The 17639-nt window shown below is 35.2% G+C and overlaps 1 protein-coding gene across 1 annotated transcript in view; it reads left to right on the top strand.

Moving 5' to 3' along the window:
- The window catches only part of ITGA9 (integrin subunit alpha 9), an 838607-nt gene that overhangs the window by 317906 nt on the left and 503062 nt on the right, over nt 1-17639 (top strand). Inside the window, exon 15 of the mRNA XM_053714443.1 lies at nt 2851-3011. Within this exon, the coding sequence (XP_053570418.1) occupies nt 2851-3011 (161 nt within the window). The remainder of the gene's footprint in view (nt 1-2850; nt 3012-17639) is intronic.

Here is a 17639-nt window from a genome sequence, read left to right as displayed (position 1 = left end):
CCTAGTGTCATTTTTTTTCTTTTTGTATCTTTTGTTGAAAATCAGGTAGGTAATCTCAGTAGCATGCACGTGTGTGGTGTACTATATGGCAGCAGTTCTGCAAGTGTGTTATCCATTTGTAAGAGCACTATTCCCTGCCGTGTAGTGCTCCAGATGCCTATGTAGGTATCTCTTCAACAAAAAATATCATGGGAACAAAGCAAATTTGATAACACAATTCATTTAGAAACTTTTGTTTTTTAAATTGTATCCCATAAAGTTAAGTTAAGTTAAATTACATTAAAAAAATACTGAAAATTAAAATAAAAAATTAAATAAAAAATGTGCTTGAAAACTCGCTGCTATTCACACACATGAGTGATGCCGGTACAAAAGAGATAGACTGATCTGTTGTGTATTCAGTATAATAGATCTCAGGTCATTCTCCAGTTAGCCATCAGAAAAGCCGTGTTGCGCTGGTGTTAAGGTGAGAACTTCCACAACAAAGTTCAGTATTCCTCAACTCTAGACATGACACAATCACTAACTCTCTAATGCTTCTCGATCTACTATAGCCTGCAGGGCTTTTGAATAGAAAAGCTCAGCTGCCACCAAAGTCTGGTTTGTTTTTGACAGCTCTGCCAAGTGTTCCATATATGTAGAGTGGAACGTCTAAAAGCCTGCTCCATCTCCTCTGTAAGCTAATACTTGTATTTCTCCAACAAGATCCTTTCCTCATAAGGGTCGCAGTAGGCCTCCAAATTCTAGGTCAGTTAGCAGGTGCAGATTATCAGACAAAATGTTATCTTTAAACTATGCATAATCTTTGAGATTAGATTATCGCAACTATGATACTGGATCAGTTCACAATCTGTTTATAAACCGTGACTTAACCACAATCTGCACTCAGGTACCAACCTTGCCACCATTTGAGGTAATGCCCAGATACCCCCCCCCCCAATTTAACCAGTTCTTTAAGATAAAGCAATATTTGCAAACACACCTCTTGCAGATTTGACTAAATTTGAATAGCGCTGACTTTTATATTCTTATTAAAATTAAAGTTTACAGTGCTGTTTTTTCATGCATGTTTGAATGTATAATATAGGACTTCAATGTCTTCTAAATTTATATGTCACTATTATCGTAACTGAAATAGAATTTTCTAAATTGCACTATTTTATTCCAGTGATGGTCAATTTGTCATGGTAAATTTGACATGTTTTAAACTCAGGTCCAGAATCTAGGCAATATTTTTGATGGACTTTACTTCATCACATCTAATAAAGATGCGCTGTAATTTACTTTTTAATCTAGCCATGCCATTCTAATCCCCCGCACTCTGGCCGTCCACTTCAAAATTCTTATTTTTTGTGAGCTAATGGTTTAAACTGTTCCCCAATTGGTGCTCTAGCCATATGGCACTTTTTTTTTAGCTAGAGCACTGATTGGAGAAAAACCGTATGAATTTTGAAGTGGTGACCAGAGCCCAGGAGATTAGAATGGCATGGCTAGATTCAAAAGTAAATTAGTGTGCATCTTTATTAGAAATTATGAATTAAACTCCATCAAAAATATCACCTAGATTCTGGACCTGAGTTTAAAACATGTTAAATTTACCATCACTTTAAGTATATAATAACATTATTTTTTTTATGGTTCATGACGTCTATTATTCTGTTTAGACTGAAATAATATTGATCTGTGTTGTTATCTAGGAAAACACATTCACTTATGTCATGTAAGGACTTAGTTTTGTTTAATCCACCCATTGTCAAATTTGCCATCAGTTTGGCCTTCGCCTGGAATCACAATCCTGTGTATTACGTTTGTTACAATTGCCAGGCTGTGTCAGTTTTCATTGTAAATATTTTACCAGCAATGAAGAGTTTATTAAATGTTTATATTAGATGCTTACATTATGATAGCCCTGGTGTGACCTTTCTGCTCTAAAAGCACATTTTATTGATTGTTTGTGCCCTATTGAGATGCCTTATTGTGTCTTACTTAGCAGACAGGATTTTAAAATTACATTTGGATTTTGTGAGATTTATGCTTGTTGCAGAAAAATCAAATTTTTACTACAGCAGTGTTGGCTAACATATAAAAGTTTTTAAATATAGAAGTTCACATGTCCGTTAGCATTATTTGGCAGCAGAGGATTGTGGGATTTGTACTTTCAGATTAGTGCATACTACACTTATATTACACACACACACACATACACACATTACATGCATACACACTACACACACTTTACATATATAGGGCTAGATTACAAGCCCACTTTGTAATACCAGCAAACGCTAATGTGCGCTGGTATTACAAGTTAAGCACAATGCTAATTTGCCCGTTTGCAGGCACCCAATCATTTCATGCTCCACTTGTAATTTAGCCTATATACAGTATATATATATATATATATATATATATATATATATATATATATATCTGTATATATCTACAGTATATATAATCATCTATATATATAAATATAGGTATAGATATATATTGTACCAAAAAATGTAGAAATATGTATTTATGAATAAATAGGACATATTAAGTTATGTGAAAAACATTGTAATGTGCGAATATGCAATCGAGTTTGCGCGAGAGTGGGGTGTTTTTCCCCACTTTTTTCTCCATTGACTTCTATGGAGTGTTCTGCACTTCCATCTCTAACAGGAGCTGAAAAGCCTCACAATTTCAGAATGGAATTACAGGAAAATAGGCAAAATAAATAATGAGAGTATATTGCGAGTATATATATAGAGAGATATATCATTTTGAATTGTATGTTACCAAATTAAAGTGTTTAAGGTCCCTTTAATAGTGCTACATTATCTTCTCACCATGATATATTTGTTACAGGTTTGTTATACAACCTTACAGCTGATGTTGCAAAGAAAGAAAAAGGCCAGCAGCCTAGAGTGTTTATGGTGTCTTCTGGGGAGACAATTGCACAAGTCAGTGAGAAACTACAGCTGTCTCATATGGAACAGAAATGTGAGAAGTATCTTGCCCATGTGAAGGTAAGGAACCTTCTGCACTCCCATTGTTTGCATTATCAGATTGAATGTTGTTTATTTTTTATTCAATTACATATATTGTTTTCTGTAACTGCAATTCATTGTATCCTTATTTAGTGAATATGATTATAGAAAAAAATGTGTTGAAGGCACATCAGCTAGGAGGACACTTTGCTTGGGGCATCACATAGCTGATGTGCCTTCTCTGGAGCACCATTTTTCACACTTGGGACATTTGATAAAGATGCCAGTACGGCATCGAAACGTCATGCCTACTCCCTACTTTTAACCCTTTGATTATTAAATGTTAAATTTTATTTTTCAAGACCAGTGAGTGCTGTCCTTTTTGGAAATTATATACTGTATGTATATATATATATATATATATATATATATAACACTATAATATATATATATATATATATATATATATATATATATATTATATATATATTATAGTATGAAGAGTATGAGCTGCACTGGTAGCTGCACTTTAAAATTTCTTTACATTACAAAATTGCATAATTAAGACAGAATACTATGGCGATGAGTTCCCTGTTCTAAATCTAAAGAAGAGTTACCTGTACGATAACATGGGGTATCTGCAGTAGCCGTATATAGTCAAAGGTAGAGGTGTCACTAGGACAAAGATTTACTAATGAAATTATGATGCATGTGTATCAGTGACGTGCAGTGACGTCAGAGACTAGTGAGGCAGTGGCTAGGATACGCCTTCATTCTTTAGATATCCTTTGTTGAAGAAATAGCAATGCACATGGGTGAGCCAATCACATGAGGTATCTATGTGCAGCCACCAATCAGCAGCTACTGAGCATATTTAGATATGATTTTCAACAAAGGACATCAAAAGAATGAAGACAATTAGATATTAGATGTAAATTGGAAAGTTATTTAAATTTGCATATGGGTTTCATATGGGTTTCATGTCCCTTTAAATGGTGTCTTGGAAAACTGGTCAACTTAGTAAACATCTGATTTTAGTCTAAAAGGATTGTAACAGAAACTCTTGCCAGATAACACAATGCTTGCTCTGATTATGAGATCTAGAAATCCATGCCCATTAAAATATGTTTAAAAGATACTTTTTACTTTAATGCTGCAAATTATGCTTATAGATTCTTTCATTACATAAGGGATGAGAGTCAGAGGGGGAGGAAGAGAGACAGAGAGAGAAAGAGACCATGGGGGAGAACAACACATAAGGAGAGAGATGGATAGATAGAGACACACACACACACACACAAGGGGGGGGGGGGGGGAGAGGGATCACTGCATTTTAAAGTAATAAAACAGCAGAGCTACAGAGAGTTCAGAAAGTAAGACTATACATTAGTACAGAGGCAAGCTGCTAAGTTAGTGGGTGTAAAGTTTGAGTAAACAAAATACAAAAACGACCCTGCTGTAAAAGAGTAAACAAACACTAAACCACATTCATTAAATTATCATTTTCACTAACAGAATCCCTTTTTAATAAAATCTTACTTCAATAAGATGTGGCTAAAACAGTGTTCTCTGTGCCTCTCTCTTCCTGCTCTGTAATGATTCAGGAAGTGACAGTGGCACATTCCACTGCACTTAGAGGGGAAGAACAGAACTCTCTTTTTCACTTTAGCAAAGCTAGCAGGTTCACAGGAGAGCAACAAAATATATGAAATTTGTTTTTTTTCCGTTTTTTGTTTTGTTTTATATGATTTAACATCCAGCCCCAACCCTATGTTCCACTTACTAATGCCTCTCGCTGGATTGGTTCAGCCCAAATAGGACTGCCTCAAATAAGCAGTTAATGGGCCATGCAATGATCTTAACCACTTGCATCCAGTAGGTGGCGCAGCATGTTGTGTAATGGTGGGCAGACCTGATTGTGCCTCTTCATTGCACAACATATAGCTGTGAGAAAAAAAAATGCTGGGGAAAAAAAATAAAAATTTTTTTTTAAAGCCAATAAAAAAATATATATTTTTGCCCATATGAGAGGTGAAGCACTGCCTCACCTGCCTCTAGTGACTGCACATCACTGATGTGTATCTATCAACCTATCTAATAAATATATAGTAAGTGAAGAATTTGCACTCACTGGTCTTGTGAAAATAAAAACCATGAGGCCTACTTATTAAGCCGTCAACTTCCTTGCATTTGACGGCACCAATGCGCTCGCCTGACATTGCCTAACATTGCGGCCGTGGACATGAATACGCTCTCCATATTTAACAAAAAAGCTGTCAAAAAACTAGGCACCAGGTCCGGGGCGATGAGCAGCGGACTGTTGTTAACTAACAGTCATCGATCTAGCTGCTATTCGGCTTTTTCACAGCTTTATTTATACCCTGTCACTAAACACAGCCACTATACTAAACTGTTTAACCCCTATCTCGCCGCTCCCGGACCCCGCCGCAACTTAATAAAGTTATTAACCCCTATCCCGCTGCTCCCTGACACCGCCGCAACTCTAACTTATTAACTTCTATTCCGCCGCTCCCTGATCCCGCCGCAACTAACTAAATGTATTAACCCCTAAACCTCTGGCCTCCCACATCACTAACACTTACTAAACCTATTAACCCCTAAACCGTCAGCCCCGCACATCGCCATAAACTAAATTAACCTCTTAACCCCTAAACCTAACAACCCGCTAACTTTATATTAAATATTAACTCATCCCTATCTTATAATAAATTTAAACTTACCTTTAGATTTAAATTAAACTATATTAATCTATAAATTAATCTACCCTAACTGTTATACTAAAATTACATTAAACTATATTAAACTAATAATTAACCTACCCTAACTGTTATACTAAAATTACATTAAACTACAAATTAAATTACCTATATTATATATTTAAAAACCTAACCCTACTCAAATAATTTAAATCTACTATTACAAATTACAAAGTTACAAAAAACTAACTAAGTTACAAAAAATAACAAACACTAAGTTACAAAAAAAAAATAAACACTAAGTTACACAAAATAAAAAATAAATGATCAAATATTTAAACTAATTACACCTAATCTAAGAGCCCTATTAAAATAAAAAAGCCCCCCAAAATAAGAAAAATCCTAGCCTACAATAAACTACCAATGGCTCTTAAAAGGGCCTTTTGCGGGGCATTGCCCCAAAGAAATCAGCTCTTTTACCTGTAAAAAAAATACAAATATCCTCCCCAACAGTAAAACCTACCACCCACACAACCAACCACCCAAATAAAAACTTAATCTAAAAAAACCTAAGCTCCCCATTGCCCTGAAAAGGGCATTTGTATGGGCATTGCCCTGAAAAGGGCATTTAGCTCTTTTTCAAAAGCCCAAACCCTAATCTAAAATTAAAACCCACCCAATAAACCCTTAAAAAAAACCTAACACTAACCCCCGAAGATCCACTTACAGTTTCTGAAGAGCCGACATCCATCCTCAACGAATCATCAGAAGTCCTCATTGAAGTCGGCAGAAGTCTTAATGCAAGCGGGCCGACGTCTTCATCCAACTGGGCAGAAGTCTTCATCCAGACGGCATCTTCTATCTTCATCCATCTGGCGAGGATCGGCTCCATCTTCAAGACATCCGACGCGGAGCATCCTCTTCGTTCGACGTCTTCTTCAACAATGAATGCTCCTTTAAATGACGTCATCCAAGATAACGTCCCTTAGATTCCGGTTGGCTGATAGAATTCTATTAGCCAATCGGAATTAAGGTTGAAAAAATCCTATTGACTGTTGCAATCAGCCAATAGGATTGAGCTTACATCCTATTGGCTGATCCAATCAGCCCATAGGATTGAGCTTGCATTCTATTGGCTATTCCAATCAGCCAATAGAATGCAAGCTCAATCCTATTGGCTTATTGCAAACCCAATAGGTTTTTTTCAACCTTAATGCCGATTGGCTGATAGAATTCTATCAGCCAATCGAAATCTAAGGGACGCCACCTTTGATGACATCATTTAAAGAAACATTCATTGTTGAAGAAGACGTCGAACGAAGAGGATGTTCTGTGTCGGATGTCTTGAAGATGGAGCCGCTCCGCACCGGATGGATGAAGATAGAAGATGCCGTCTAGATGAAGACTTCTGCCCGGTTGGATGAAGACGTTGGCCCGCTTGGATGAAGACTTCTGCTGGCTTCGATGAGGACTTCTGCCACTTCGTTGAGGATGGATGTCGGCTCTTCAGACACTGTAAGTGGATCTTCGGGGGTTAGTGTTAGGCTTTTTTAAGGGTTTATTGGGTGGTTTTTAATTTTAGAATAGGGTTTGGGCTTTTGAAAAAGAGCTAAATGCCCTTTTAAGGGCAATGCCCATACAAATGCCCTTTTCAGGGCAATGGGGAGCTTAGGTTTTTTAGATTAGGTTTTTATTTGGGGGGTTGGTTGTGTGGGTGGTGGGTTTTACTGTGTGTGGGGGGGGTATTTGTATTTTTTTTTACAGGTAAAAGAGCTGATTTCTTTGGGGCAATGCCCAGCAAAAGGACCTTTTAAGGGCCATTGGTAGTTTATTGTAGGCTAGGGTTTTTTTATTTGGGGGGGGGGGGCTTTTTTATTTTCATAGGGCTCTTAGATTAGGTGTAATTAGTTTAAATATTTGATAAAAAATATTTTATTTTGTGTAACTTAGTGTTTATTTTTTTTGTAACTTAGTGTTTGTTATTTTGTGTAACTTAGTTGTTAGTTTTTGTAACTTTGTAATTTTTAATAGTAGATTTAAATTATTTGAGTATTAAATATATAATATAATTAATTTAATTTGTAGTTTAATGTAATTTTAGTATAACAGTTAGGGTAGGTTAATTATTAGTTTAATATAGTTTAATGTAATTTTAGTATAACAGGGTAGATTAATTATTAGTTTAATATAGTTAAAAGTAATTTTAGTATAACAGTTAGGGTAGATTAATTATTAGTTTAATATAGTTTAATGTAATTCTAAAGGTAAGTTTAAATTTATTATAAGATAGGCATGAGTTAATATTTAATATAAAGTTAGCGGGTTGTTAGGTTTAGGGGTTAATAGGTTAATTTAGTTTATGGCGATGTGGGGGGCTGGCAGTTTAGGGGTTAATAGGTTTAGTAAGTGGTAGTGATGTGGGAGGCCAGGGGTTTAGGGGTTAATACATTTATTTAGTTGCGGTGGGCTCCGGGAGCGACGGGATAGGGGTTAATAACATTATTTAGGTGGCGGTGGGGTCTGGAAGCGGCAGAATAGGGGTTAATAAGTATAATGTAGGTGTCGGCGGTGTCAGGGCGGCAGATTAGGAGTTAATAAGTATAATGTAGGTGGCGGCAGTGTTGGGCGGGAGATTAGGGGTGTTTAGACTTGGGGTATATGTTAGGGTGTTAGGTGTAAACGTAACTTTTATTCTCCCATAGGAATCAATGGGATATCGGGCAGCAGCGAACATGAGCTTTCGCTGCTTTCAGACTCCCATTGATTCCTATGGCATCCGCCGCCTCCAGGGCGGCGGATTGAAAAGCAGGTATGCTGGGCCGGAATAGTGGTGAGCGTACCTGTTAGAAGTTTTATAACTTGTAAAAGTAGTCAAATAATGCCGAATTTGCATTTGGAACATCTGCAATGACGTAAGCATCGATCTGTGTCGGACTGAGACCGGCGGATCGTATGTTACGTCACAGATTTCTACTTTTGACGGTCTGTAGGCTTTGATAAATAAGGGGAATCAGGCTTGCCACAATTACGCTGCGGAATTCCAGCATATTTGCGGTTGACGACTTGATAAATAGGCCTCTATGTATTAGACTAATACCTGGTTTATTATATACAGTTTATACACACAGGGCTGGCTCAAGATATTGTGCTGCCTGGGTCTGAGAATGCAAGGATGCACTCTCCCCAGTATTAACATTACTGATTAGCATATCAACCTACTAGGTCTGGCCGCTGACCTTACTAAGCCTGTTTACCTGCATGCAACCAATGCTTATGCACATTTGCACAATAAGTGGTTAAGAAGTTAGTTAAGAGATGCACTTGAGGGTGTTAGTTCATGTGTGCCATATAGAAAACATTGTGCTCACGCCCATGGAATTACCTAGGAATCAGCTCTGATTGGCTAAAATGCAATCCTGTCAAAAGAACTGAAATAAGGGAGCAGTCTGCAGAGGCTTAAATACATGGTAATCACGGAGGAAAAATAGTGTATTATAACTGTGTTGGTTATGCAAAACTAGGGAATGGGTAATAAAGGGATTATCTATATTTTTAAACAATAAAATTTATGTTGTAGACTGTCCCTTTAATAATAAATACATTATTGGATACATATTCGTAGCTGTCTGTATTATATTTGTAGAGGTAGTAATTTTCCTCAATTAATGCAAATGGATTTATTAATTTTGTTGGCTGATGTCCAAATACCTCTTTAAGCTGTCAAGTCAAACTATGAGACAGCGAGACACACTATTTGAAGTCTATTCTTCAGATCACAATCAACTTGTGCAAGTCCTTTCCTGTGTGATCACCCAAGTTAAAATATTTGATACAAGTTTATATTTGTCATATCTAAACTCTTTTTTTATTTAATGACATCTCAATTACAGTATGGTTTAATTTTCACAACAAGACTTTATAGTTTTTTTTCTATGTTTTATAGTATTAAAAGTAAGATTTTTGTTTGTTTATTATTCAAATGCTTTTGCATCAACTTATTCTCAGTAATATTCAGCAATAAGAAAAAAAGATCTTTTACAAAATGTTATTGAAAAGAGGTAGGAATCAGTTTGTATATAATATTATAGAAGATTTATTTTGATGTTTTATTATTTCTGTGACATAATAACACACTGTGAAATATTTTGTAAAGTTGGCAATATATATTTTGGTATCTGTAAATGAATGTTTTTGCTGGTGGGGTTTCTAATGTTAAAAGTATCACTCTATTTTGCTGTTATGTGGAGGTCATGCAATAAAAGTTAACAGCGAACAGCCAGGCTGGCATGGTATAGTAACCATTAGAAAAACAAATCTTAAAATGGTTATTCTCTAGATAATGAATATGATTAAACCTTAAAGGGACACTGAACCCATTTTTTTTCTTTTGTGATTCAGATAGTGCATGCAATTTTAAGCAACTTTCTAATTTACTCTTATTATTAATTTTTCTTCGTTCTCTTGCTTTCTTTATTTGAAAAAGAAGGCATCTAAGCTATTTTTTTGTTTCAGAACCATGGAAAGCACTTGTTTATTGGTGGGTGAATTTATCCACCAATCAGCAAGAACAACCCAGTTTGTTCACCAAAAATGGGCCGGCATCTAAACTTACATTCTTGCATTTAAAATAAAGATACCAAGAGAATGAAGACAATTTGATAATAGGAGTCAATTACAAAGTTGCTTAAAATTGCATGCTTTATCTGAATCACAAAAGAAAAAAATTGGGTTTAGTGTCCCTTTAAGAATTTATGTAAGAAAGAAAAGGGACAGGTTGTTTATTTGTCTGTATACTTTGTTTTTGTTGCAAAGCTGGGTAGAAAAAAACTTTCTCAATGTCAGAACTGTATCCTCAATGAATATGTGTATCACTATTTGAATTTAAATAGAGCTAAAAGAAATTATCACTATTTGAATTTAAATAGAGCTAAAAGAAAAAAAATCATAAAAGGGACAGATACCTTTAATTTCCGTGTTTTAGTGTATAGCTAAAATGCATATTTCTGTTGTGATTTGGTGAATTTCTTCCATAGAATAACAGTAAGCAGATACATTTTGCTCACTGAATTATTTCTAAGCATTTATGTTTTATAGTAGCAATATGTAACAATTGTAACAATATGTGGATAGATAGATATGTTTAACTTTATTTTACTTTTTTTTTATTTTAGAATATTGACTTGTAATTACAAGGTTTCTTTCCAAAAAAAAAAAAAGAACATATTAGGTGCGTGTAATAGATTTTGGAATACATTAAAACCGTGTTTGCTGCAATTGTTTTTCAACTGTCATACTTTGCCCACCATTTATCTTATTTGGAGGAGCCAATCTAGTTATTTTACTAGACAAGACTAGCCACTGTCACGGTCTTAGTAAAACTATCATTGTTTTGAATGACCTAATCTGATCAGCCCTGCTGAGACCAATTAGGTACAGATATATATATAGCAGACTTGTGAAGCCTCATAATTGGAAAACTCTTAATTTTCAAAGTTTAAATAACATGGAGAGGAAGCTAAAAAAATAATGAAAGTATATTGCAAATTTGTTTTACAATCATTAATGAAATATTTTATATTACTGTATATTTAATTGGTGGTAACAGTTTTCTAAATAATTTGTGACCATTTTGATTGGAGGAGACTTTCTGTGAATAGGAGTATGAAGGTCTTTCTAGGCATTACCATATTACTTGTCGTGAATACTGGAGATTTAAAATATTTGATTGTGTCTTATTAAACAATTTATAAAATGAATGATGTTATGTTTCATATATATGTACAGTATATATATATATATATATATATATATATATATATGTATATATATATAAATGTGTGTGTGTATATATATATATATATATATATATATATATATATATATATATATATATATATATATATATATATATATGTGTGTGTGTGTAAAATATACACTTCTAGTAGTTAACAGTGTCTTATAATGAAAGTTTTTTTTTTCTCCTGAGAAATCCAATATAAAGAAAATAAAAAATCTGTTTATCTTCCCTTAATGTAATTAGTGAAAACTTTCATGTGAGCCCCACATAAACCACAAAGCTCATGACCTCTTTTTGCGCTCTTCTTAGTTGAATGACCCATGACCCTACCCCAGGGATCTTGGAATCTTGGATCAGCACTGACATAATAGCATGACATGTCTCTTTTCTTCTTGTCTGTCTTCTATTCATCCAACAAATGCTGTTAACAAGTATCTGTTTTGCAAACGTTTTTTGTCCACAGCCAAATAAACACTACACATCACCAGAATATGGTTTCCGCTTTTTCCGGGAACAGATCCTGTTAGACATAGGGCAGCTGTATTGCAATCTTACATTAAAGTAACTTTAAAATAAAATTTATATAAAAGAGCAGTGTTTAAAAATATATTATAAATGCATGAATAAAATGATAAGTTTAAAACTGCTTTTTTTGGATATTGAAACTAACAGGAAGTGCATGTATTTGTAGAGCGCCAACAGATTCCGCAGCGCTATAAACAAAGGGGGAGTACAACAAAACAATTATAGGGTAGAGGGGCCTGCCAAGAGTTGCACTGTTGTAGTCAGCTCTTAAGAAGGTGATCTACAAACAGCTGGACTTTTAGGCTTACATGCTAAGAGGGTTTAGGGGATTGCAGGGGAGGAGAGGAACTGGTATTAGGAAAGGTTAGCGTAGGTTGTATGCATCCCTGAACAGTAGAGTCTTTAGGGAGCACTTGAAGCTTTTAAAACTAGAAGAGAGTCTTGTGGAGCGAGGCAGAGAGTTCCACAAGATGGGAGCCAGTCTGCAGAAGTCCTGTAAACGGGAGTGTGATGAGGTGACAAGAGAGGAGGAGAGCAGGAGGTCATGAGTAGAGCGAAGGGGACGGGAGGGAGAGTATCTGGAGACAAGGTCTGAGATGTAGGGGGGAGCAGTGCAGTTGAGGGCTTTGTATGTCAGAGTGAGAGTTTTGTGTTTGATCCTAGAGGCAAGAGGAAGCCAGTGAAGGGATTGGCAGAGAGGCGCAGCAGATGAAGAGCGACGTGTAAGGAAGGCATTCATTATGGATTGTAAAGGAGCTAGGCGGCAGGTGGGGAGACCAGAGAGGACAGAGTTGCAGTAATCAAGGCGGGAAAGAATGAGAGAGTGGATTAAAATCTTAGTTGTGTCTTGTGTAAGGAAGTGTCTAATTTTAGAGATGTTTTTAAGGTGGAAGCGGCAGGCTGTAGCCAAGGACTGAATGTGAGGAGTGAAGGAAAGATCTGAGTCAAATGTGACCCCGAGACATCGGGCATGCGGGGTAGGGGTAATGATGGAGTTGTCGACAGTAATACACCATGCATTACATTTTAAATGGCATCCATTTGTTTTTTTCCATTATGGATATATTACTTGATTAACTAAAATTACATTTTATGAATGATACTAGCATTGTCTTCTTAACCCATTTGTTATTAGAAGTAAATACAATGACCATTAGGGACTAAGATTACACTTCTGCGGCCTTGAACAGAAAGTTGAGATCTGGTGTTGAAATGTATGTGGCTTGTGTTTATTCAGGAAGATAAATTAGATTACTCTGGCACTTAACAGTTGGGGGTTGTCAGATTTAGTGATAGAGACCAGAGGAGATGTATTTGTCATAAAGCGTAAAACAATGAAATTGTATCCACCTCAATCAAATTTGCCATATTGCAGTTTATCACATAATAATAATAATAATAATAATAATAAAAACAACAAATATTGTTCTATTAAAGTTTGATAAATTGAAAAACAAATGATATTAACAGTACAAAAAAAGTGTTAAAAAGAAAATACCCTAATGTGTTACTGCATTTTATTATTCACTGTTACTTGCATATTATTATGGGCTTGAGTCCAGTCTTCCTGATTTTATTTCCCTCCGATGTTGGAAAACCAGGAAGAGATTACAATATTTCCGAGTCAAACACAGTTACAATTGTTAACACATATGACATTTGTTCTCCATTTTACGACAACGGCACTCCGAACTACAGATAATGGATCAGTGAAATAACAAGGAGGTTAATGTAGTCAGTGTATGTATTTTGCAAGTGTATAAAGTGTTTTTTAAAAAAAAATTGTTTAAAAAGATAGATAATCCCTTTATTAGCCATTCCCCATTTTTGCTCAACCAACATGGTTATACTAATATACTTTTTACCTCTGTAATTACCTTGCATCTAAGCCACGTCATGCATTTTAGCCAATTAGTGCTGTGTACTGCACAACTCCACGGAGTGAGCACTATATGGCCCACATGGATTAGCAGTCTCTTGTTGTGAAAAGATAATTAAAAAGCATGTGATAAGAGACGGTCTGTAGTGGCTTACAAACAGGCAGAAATTTAGAGGTTTAAATGTTATAAAGTATATTAATATAATGATGTTGTTTGTGCAAAGCTGGGGAATGGGTAGCTAAAGTAGTTAAACTGATTGCCATTTGTATATGGGCATTGTGTATAATTTTCTGTTTTGGCAAGATATTCATCTAAAATCAGGAAGAACATTGTGAGATATTAATTTCCATAAAAAGACAGTGGCTACAGTTTTAGCTCATCTTCTATAATGGTATTTTAACAATTCTCACACTGTAAATATTTTTAAAAAGCCAACTTTACAAATCACGTTCTCAGCCCACTGTACAAACCGCAATTTCCAAACCTCACTCTCACTGTACAAACCGCAATTTCCAAACTTCACTTGCACTGTGCAGAATGAGGTTTCTCTGTAAGAAGAAAGAACTTTTAAACAAACAATACAAATTAAAAAATCCTTAAAGGGACATGAAACCCAATATTTTTCTTTCAGGATTTAGATAGAGCATGCAATGTCAAACAACTTTCTAATTTACTTCTATTATCAATTTTGCTTCATTCTTATGATATCCTTTATTGAAGGAGTAGCAATGCACTACTGGGAGCTAGCTGAACACATTTGTAAGTCAATGAAAAGAGGCATATATGTGCAACCACCGATCAGCAGCTAGTTCCATGCCCTGAGCCGACATAGGTATGCTCTTCAATAAAGGATACCAAGAAAACTATTCAAATTAAATAATAGTAAATTGGAAATTTGATTAAATTTGTATGCTCTGTCTGAATCAAGAAATACAAAGGTCATGTCCCTTTAACTCCTTATAATTATCATGCAATTGCAAAGAGAAATCCCATTTATAAAGACAAGAATACTGTACTTTTACAAAAATGTGAGTATGAAATGAAAACAAAAAATATTAAACAGATAGGAAAGTCAAAATTAAACTTGCATGTTTCAGATAGACAATGTCATTTTAAGACACTTTTAAATTCACTTTTCAAATCTGCTTCATTCTCTTACTATCCCTTGTTAAAAAATAATGCGCACATATCATACACTAATGGGAGCTAGCTGCTAATTGGTGCCTACACTTGTCTATTGTGATTGGCTAGCTAGATGTGTTCAGCTTGCTGCCAGTAGTGCAATGCTGTTCCTTCAGCAATGGATAACAAGAGAATGAAGCAAATTTGATAATAGAAGTAAGTTGGAAAGTTGTTAAAAAAATTGTACGTTCTATCTGAATCTTAAAAGAACATTTTGGGGTTTACTGTCCCTTTAAGAGCATGATTGCTAAACGCCATTTCTCAGTGTTGCGGTCATAATTTCCATTTTCTCACGTTTTCTGCAGATCTCGTTAGCTGTCTATTAAATACATATACAAATGTAAATGTCTGTCCTGCCCACTACTGAAGGGCTATACAATAGTATTGAATATAGGTTTAATGAATCTAGACCATATATTGATATGATGTATTGCACACGTGCAAGATAATAGAATTATTCAAAATCATCTTGGAATACTGGCAAACGTGAAAAAGACACATTATCAACACCCTATGGGGCCGATTTATCATAGTGTGAACGGACATGATCCGTTATAGCGTATTATATCCGCTGCACATCGATAAATGCCGACAGCATACTCTGTCGGCATTTATCATTGCACAAGCATTTCTAGTCAAATGCTTGTGCAGTGCCGCCCCCTGCACATTCGCGGCCAATCGGCTGCTAACAGGGGATCTCAATCAACCCGATCGTACACGATAAGGCGGATTGCTGTCCGATGCCTCAGAGGTGGCGGATGAGTTAAGGAGCAGTGGTCTCTTGCTATCTTTATTTTAAAAGCAGGAATGTAAATCTTAGCAGCCAGCCCATTTTAGGTTCAGCACCATGGATAGCGCTTGCTTATTGGAGGTTTACATTTACCCACCAATAAGCAAGCATAACCCAGGTTCTTAACAAAAATGGGCCGGCTCCTATGCATCACATTCCTGCTTTTTAAATAAAGATAGCAAGAGAACGAAGAAAAATTGATAATAGGAGTAAATGAGAAAGTTGCTTAAAATTGCATGCTCTATCTGAATCATGAAAGAAAAAAAATTGTGTTTAGTGTCCCTTTAAAGTGAATGTAAAGTTTAATGAAAAGGTGCCTAAAAATACTCTTAAAGGGACAGTCTACTCCAGAATTTTTATTGTTTAAAAATATAGATAATCCCTTTATTATGCATTCCCCAGTTTTGCACAACAAACACTGTTATATTAATACACTTTTTACCTCTGTGATAACCTTGTATCTAAGCCTCTGCAGACTGCCTGCTTATTCCAGTTCTTTTACCAGACTTGGCTGCACCCATGGCATATGTGTGTAGCTACCATTCACCAGCTAGCTCCTAGTAGTGCGATGCTGTTGTTGAGCCAGTCTTTGGGCGCCCTTTTATGAAGCTGTGATGGCACGAGCGAGCCTGCACCCAAGAGTGTAGCGGTCATCAGACCACTGCTTCTTAACCCATTACACCAACTATTATGTGATGTATCTTAATCCCCGCTGACTTTTCTGACCCAGGAGATTGACAGCCCCTGCATGCGCACAATCGTGAGCAAGGGGCAGCATTGCACACTAGCTATAGTGTGCAATAATAAATGCGTATTGCTGTCCTCCCAGTCTTTGTTAAATCTGCACTTATGTATGCTTTTCAACAAAGGATACCAATAGGAAAAAAGTAAATTTGATAATAGAAGTCAAATTAAAAGTCTCTTAAAGGGATATTAAACAATATGAGATTGTAATATAAAATGTTAATTTATAAATGTTTATATATAATTTCAATTTAGCAAAAATAAAAATAAAATGAGAAACCTAGGTATTTGAACATGGTGGCACCCATTGTTTTTTAGAAACTAAAATTTTACGCTTCAATATTTAAACAACTAACACAATTTTATAAATACTTTTACACATTATTCTCAGGCTAATCTTTTTTTTTTTTTTTTTTTTTAATATATGATATCTAGTATCTTTTACTTTTTGATATCCCTTTAAAATGTACATACTTTTTGTTTATCAGACTATTGTTTTGTTATGCAGCAGTGACAATTACATGAATGCTACATTCTGTGTCTACTTAGGGTTGTTATCAAAAGACGGATAATTACACTGTCAGACCAGTAGCATTTTGATATATTATAGTTTCCTTTTATATTGATTAGGATGTGAGGTAAAACCACTTGCTATAACATAATTGAATAAAACCAAAGTGGCAGAACAAAAGCCCCAATTAATCATCTATATAGAAAGCTATAGTTCATAGGGGAAAAAATACAGCGTGGAAGCAAAATATATTATTAAAGAGACAGACAGATAGGATAAAATATTCAAAGAAACGATTATCCTGAAAATAATATACTAGTTTTAAATACAATTCTATTAGTTCTTTAAAGGAATATTAAACGCCATGCAATTATAAGACGTTTCTGTTGTGTTGCTCTAGAATAACATCAGCAAATTCTTAACATTTTTATAACAAATTAACATCCTTTTTACTGAATTAATTTTTTAATGGCAAAACTCCACCTACTATTTGCCTTACTTGGAGGAACCAATCTGGGCTT

This window comes from Bombina bombina, chromosome 5, assembly GCF_027579735.1.
Source record: "Bombina bombina isolate aBomBom1 chromosome 5, aBomBom1.pri, whole genome shotgun sequence".
Lineage (NCBI taxonomy): Eukaryota > Metazoa > Chordata > Amphibia > Anura > Bombinatoridae > Bombina > Bombina bombina.
The sequence above is the reverse complement of the archived record's forward strand: the minus strand, read 5'-3'. Positions and strand labels throughout refer to the sequence as shown.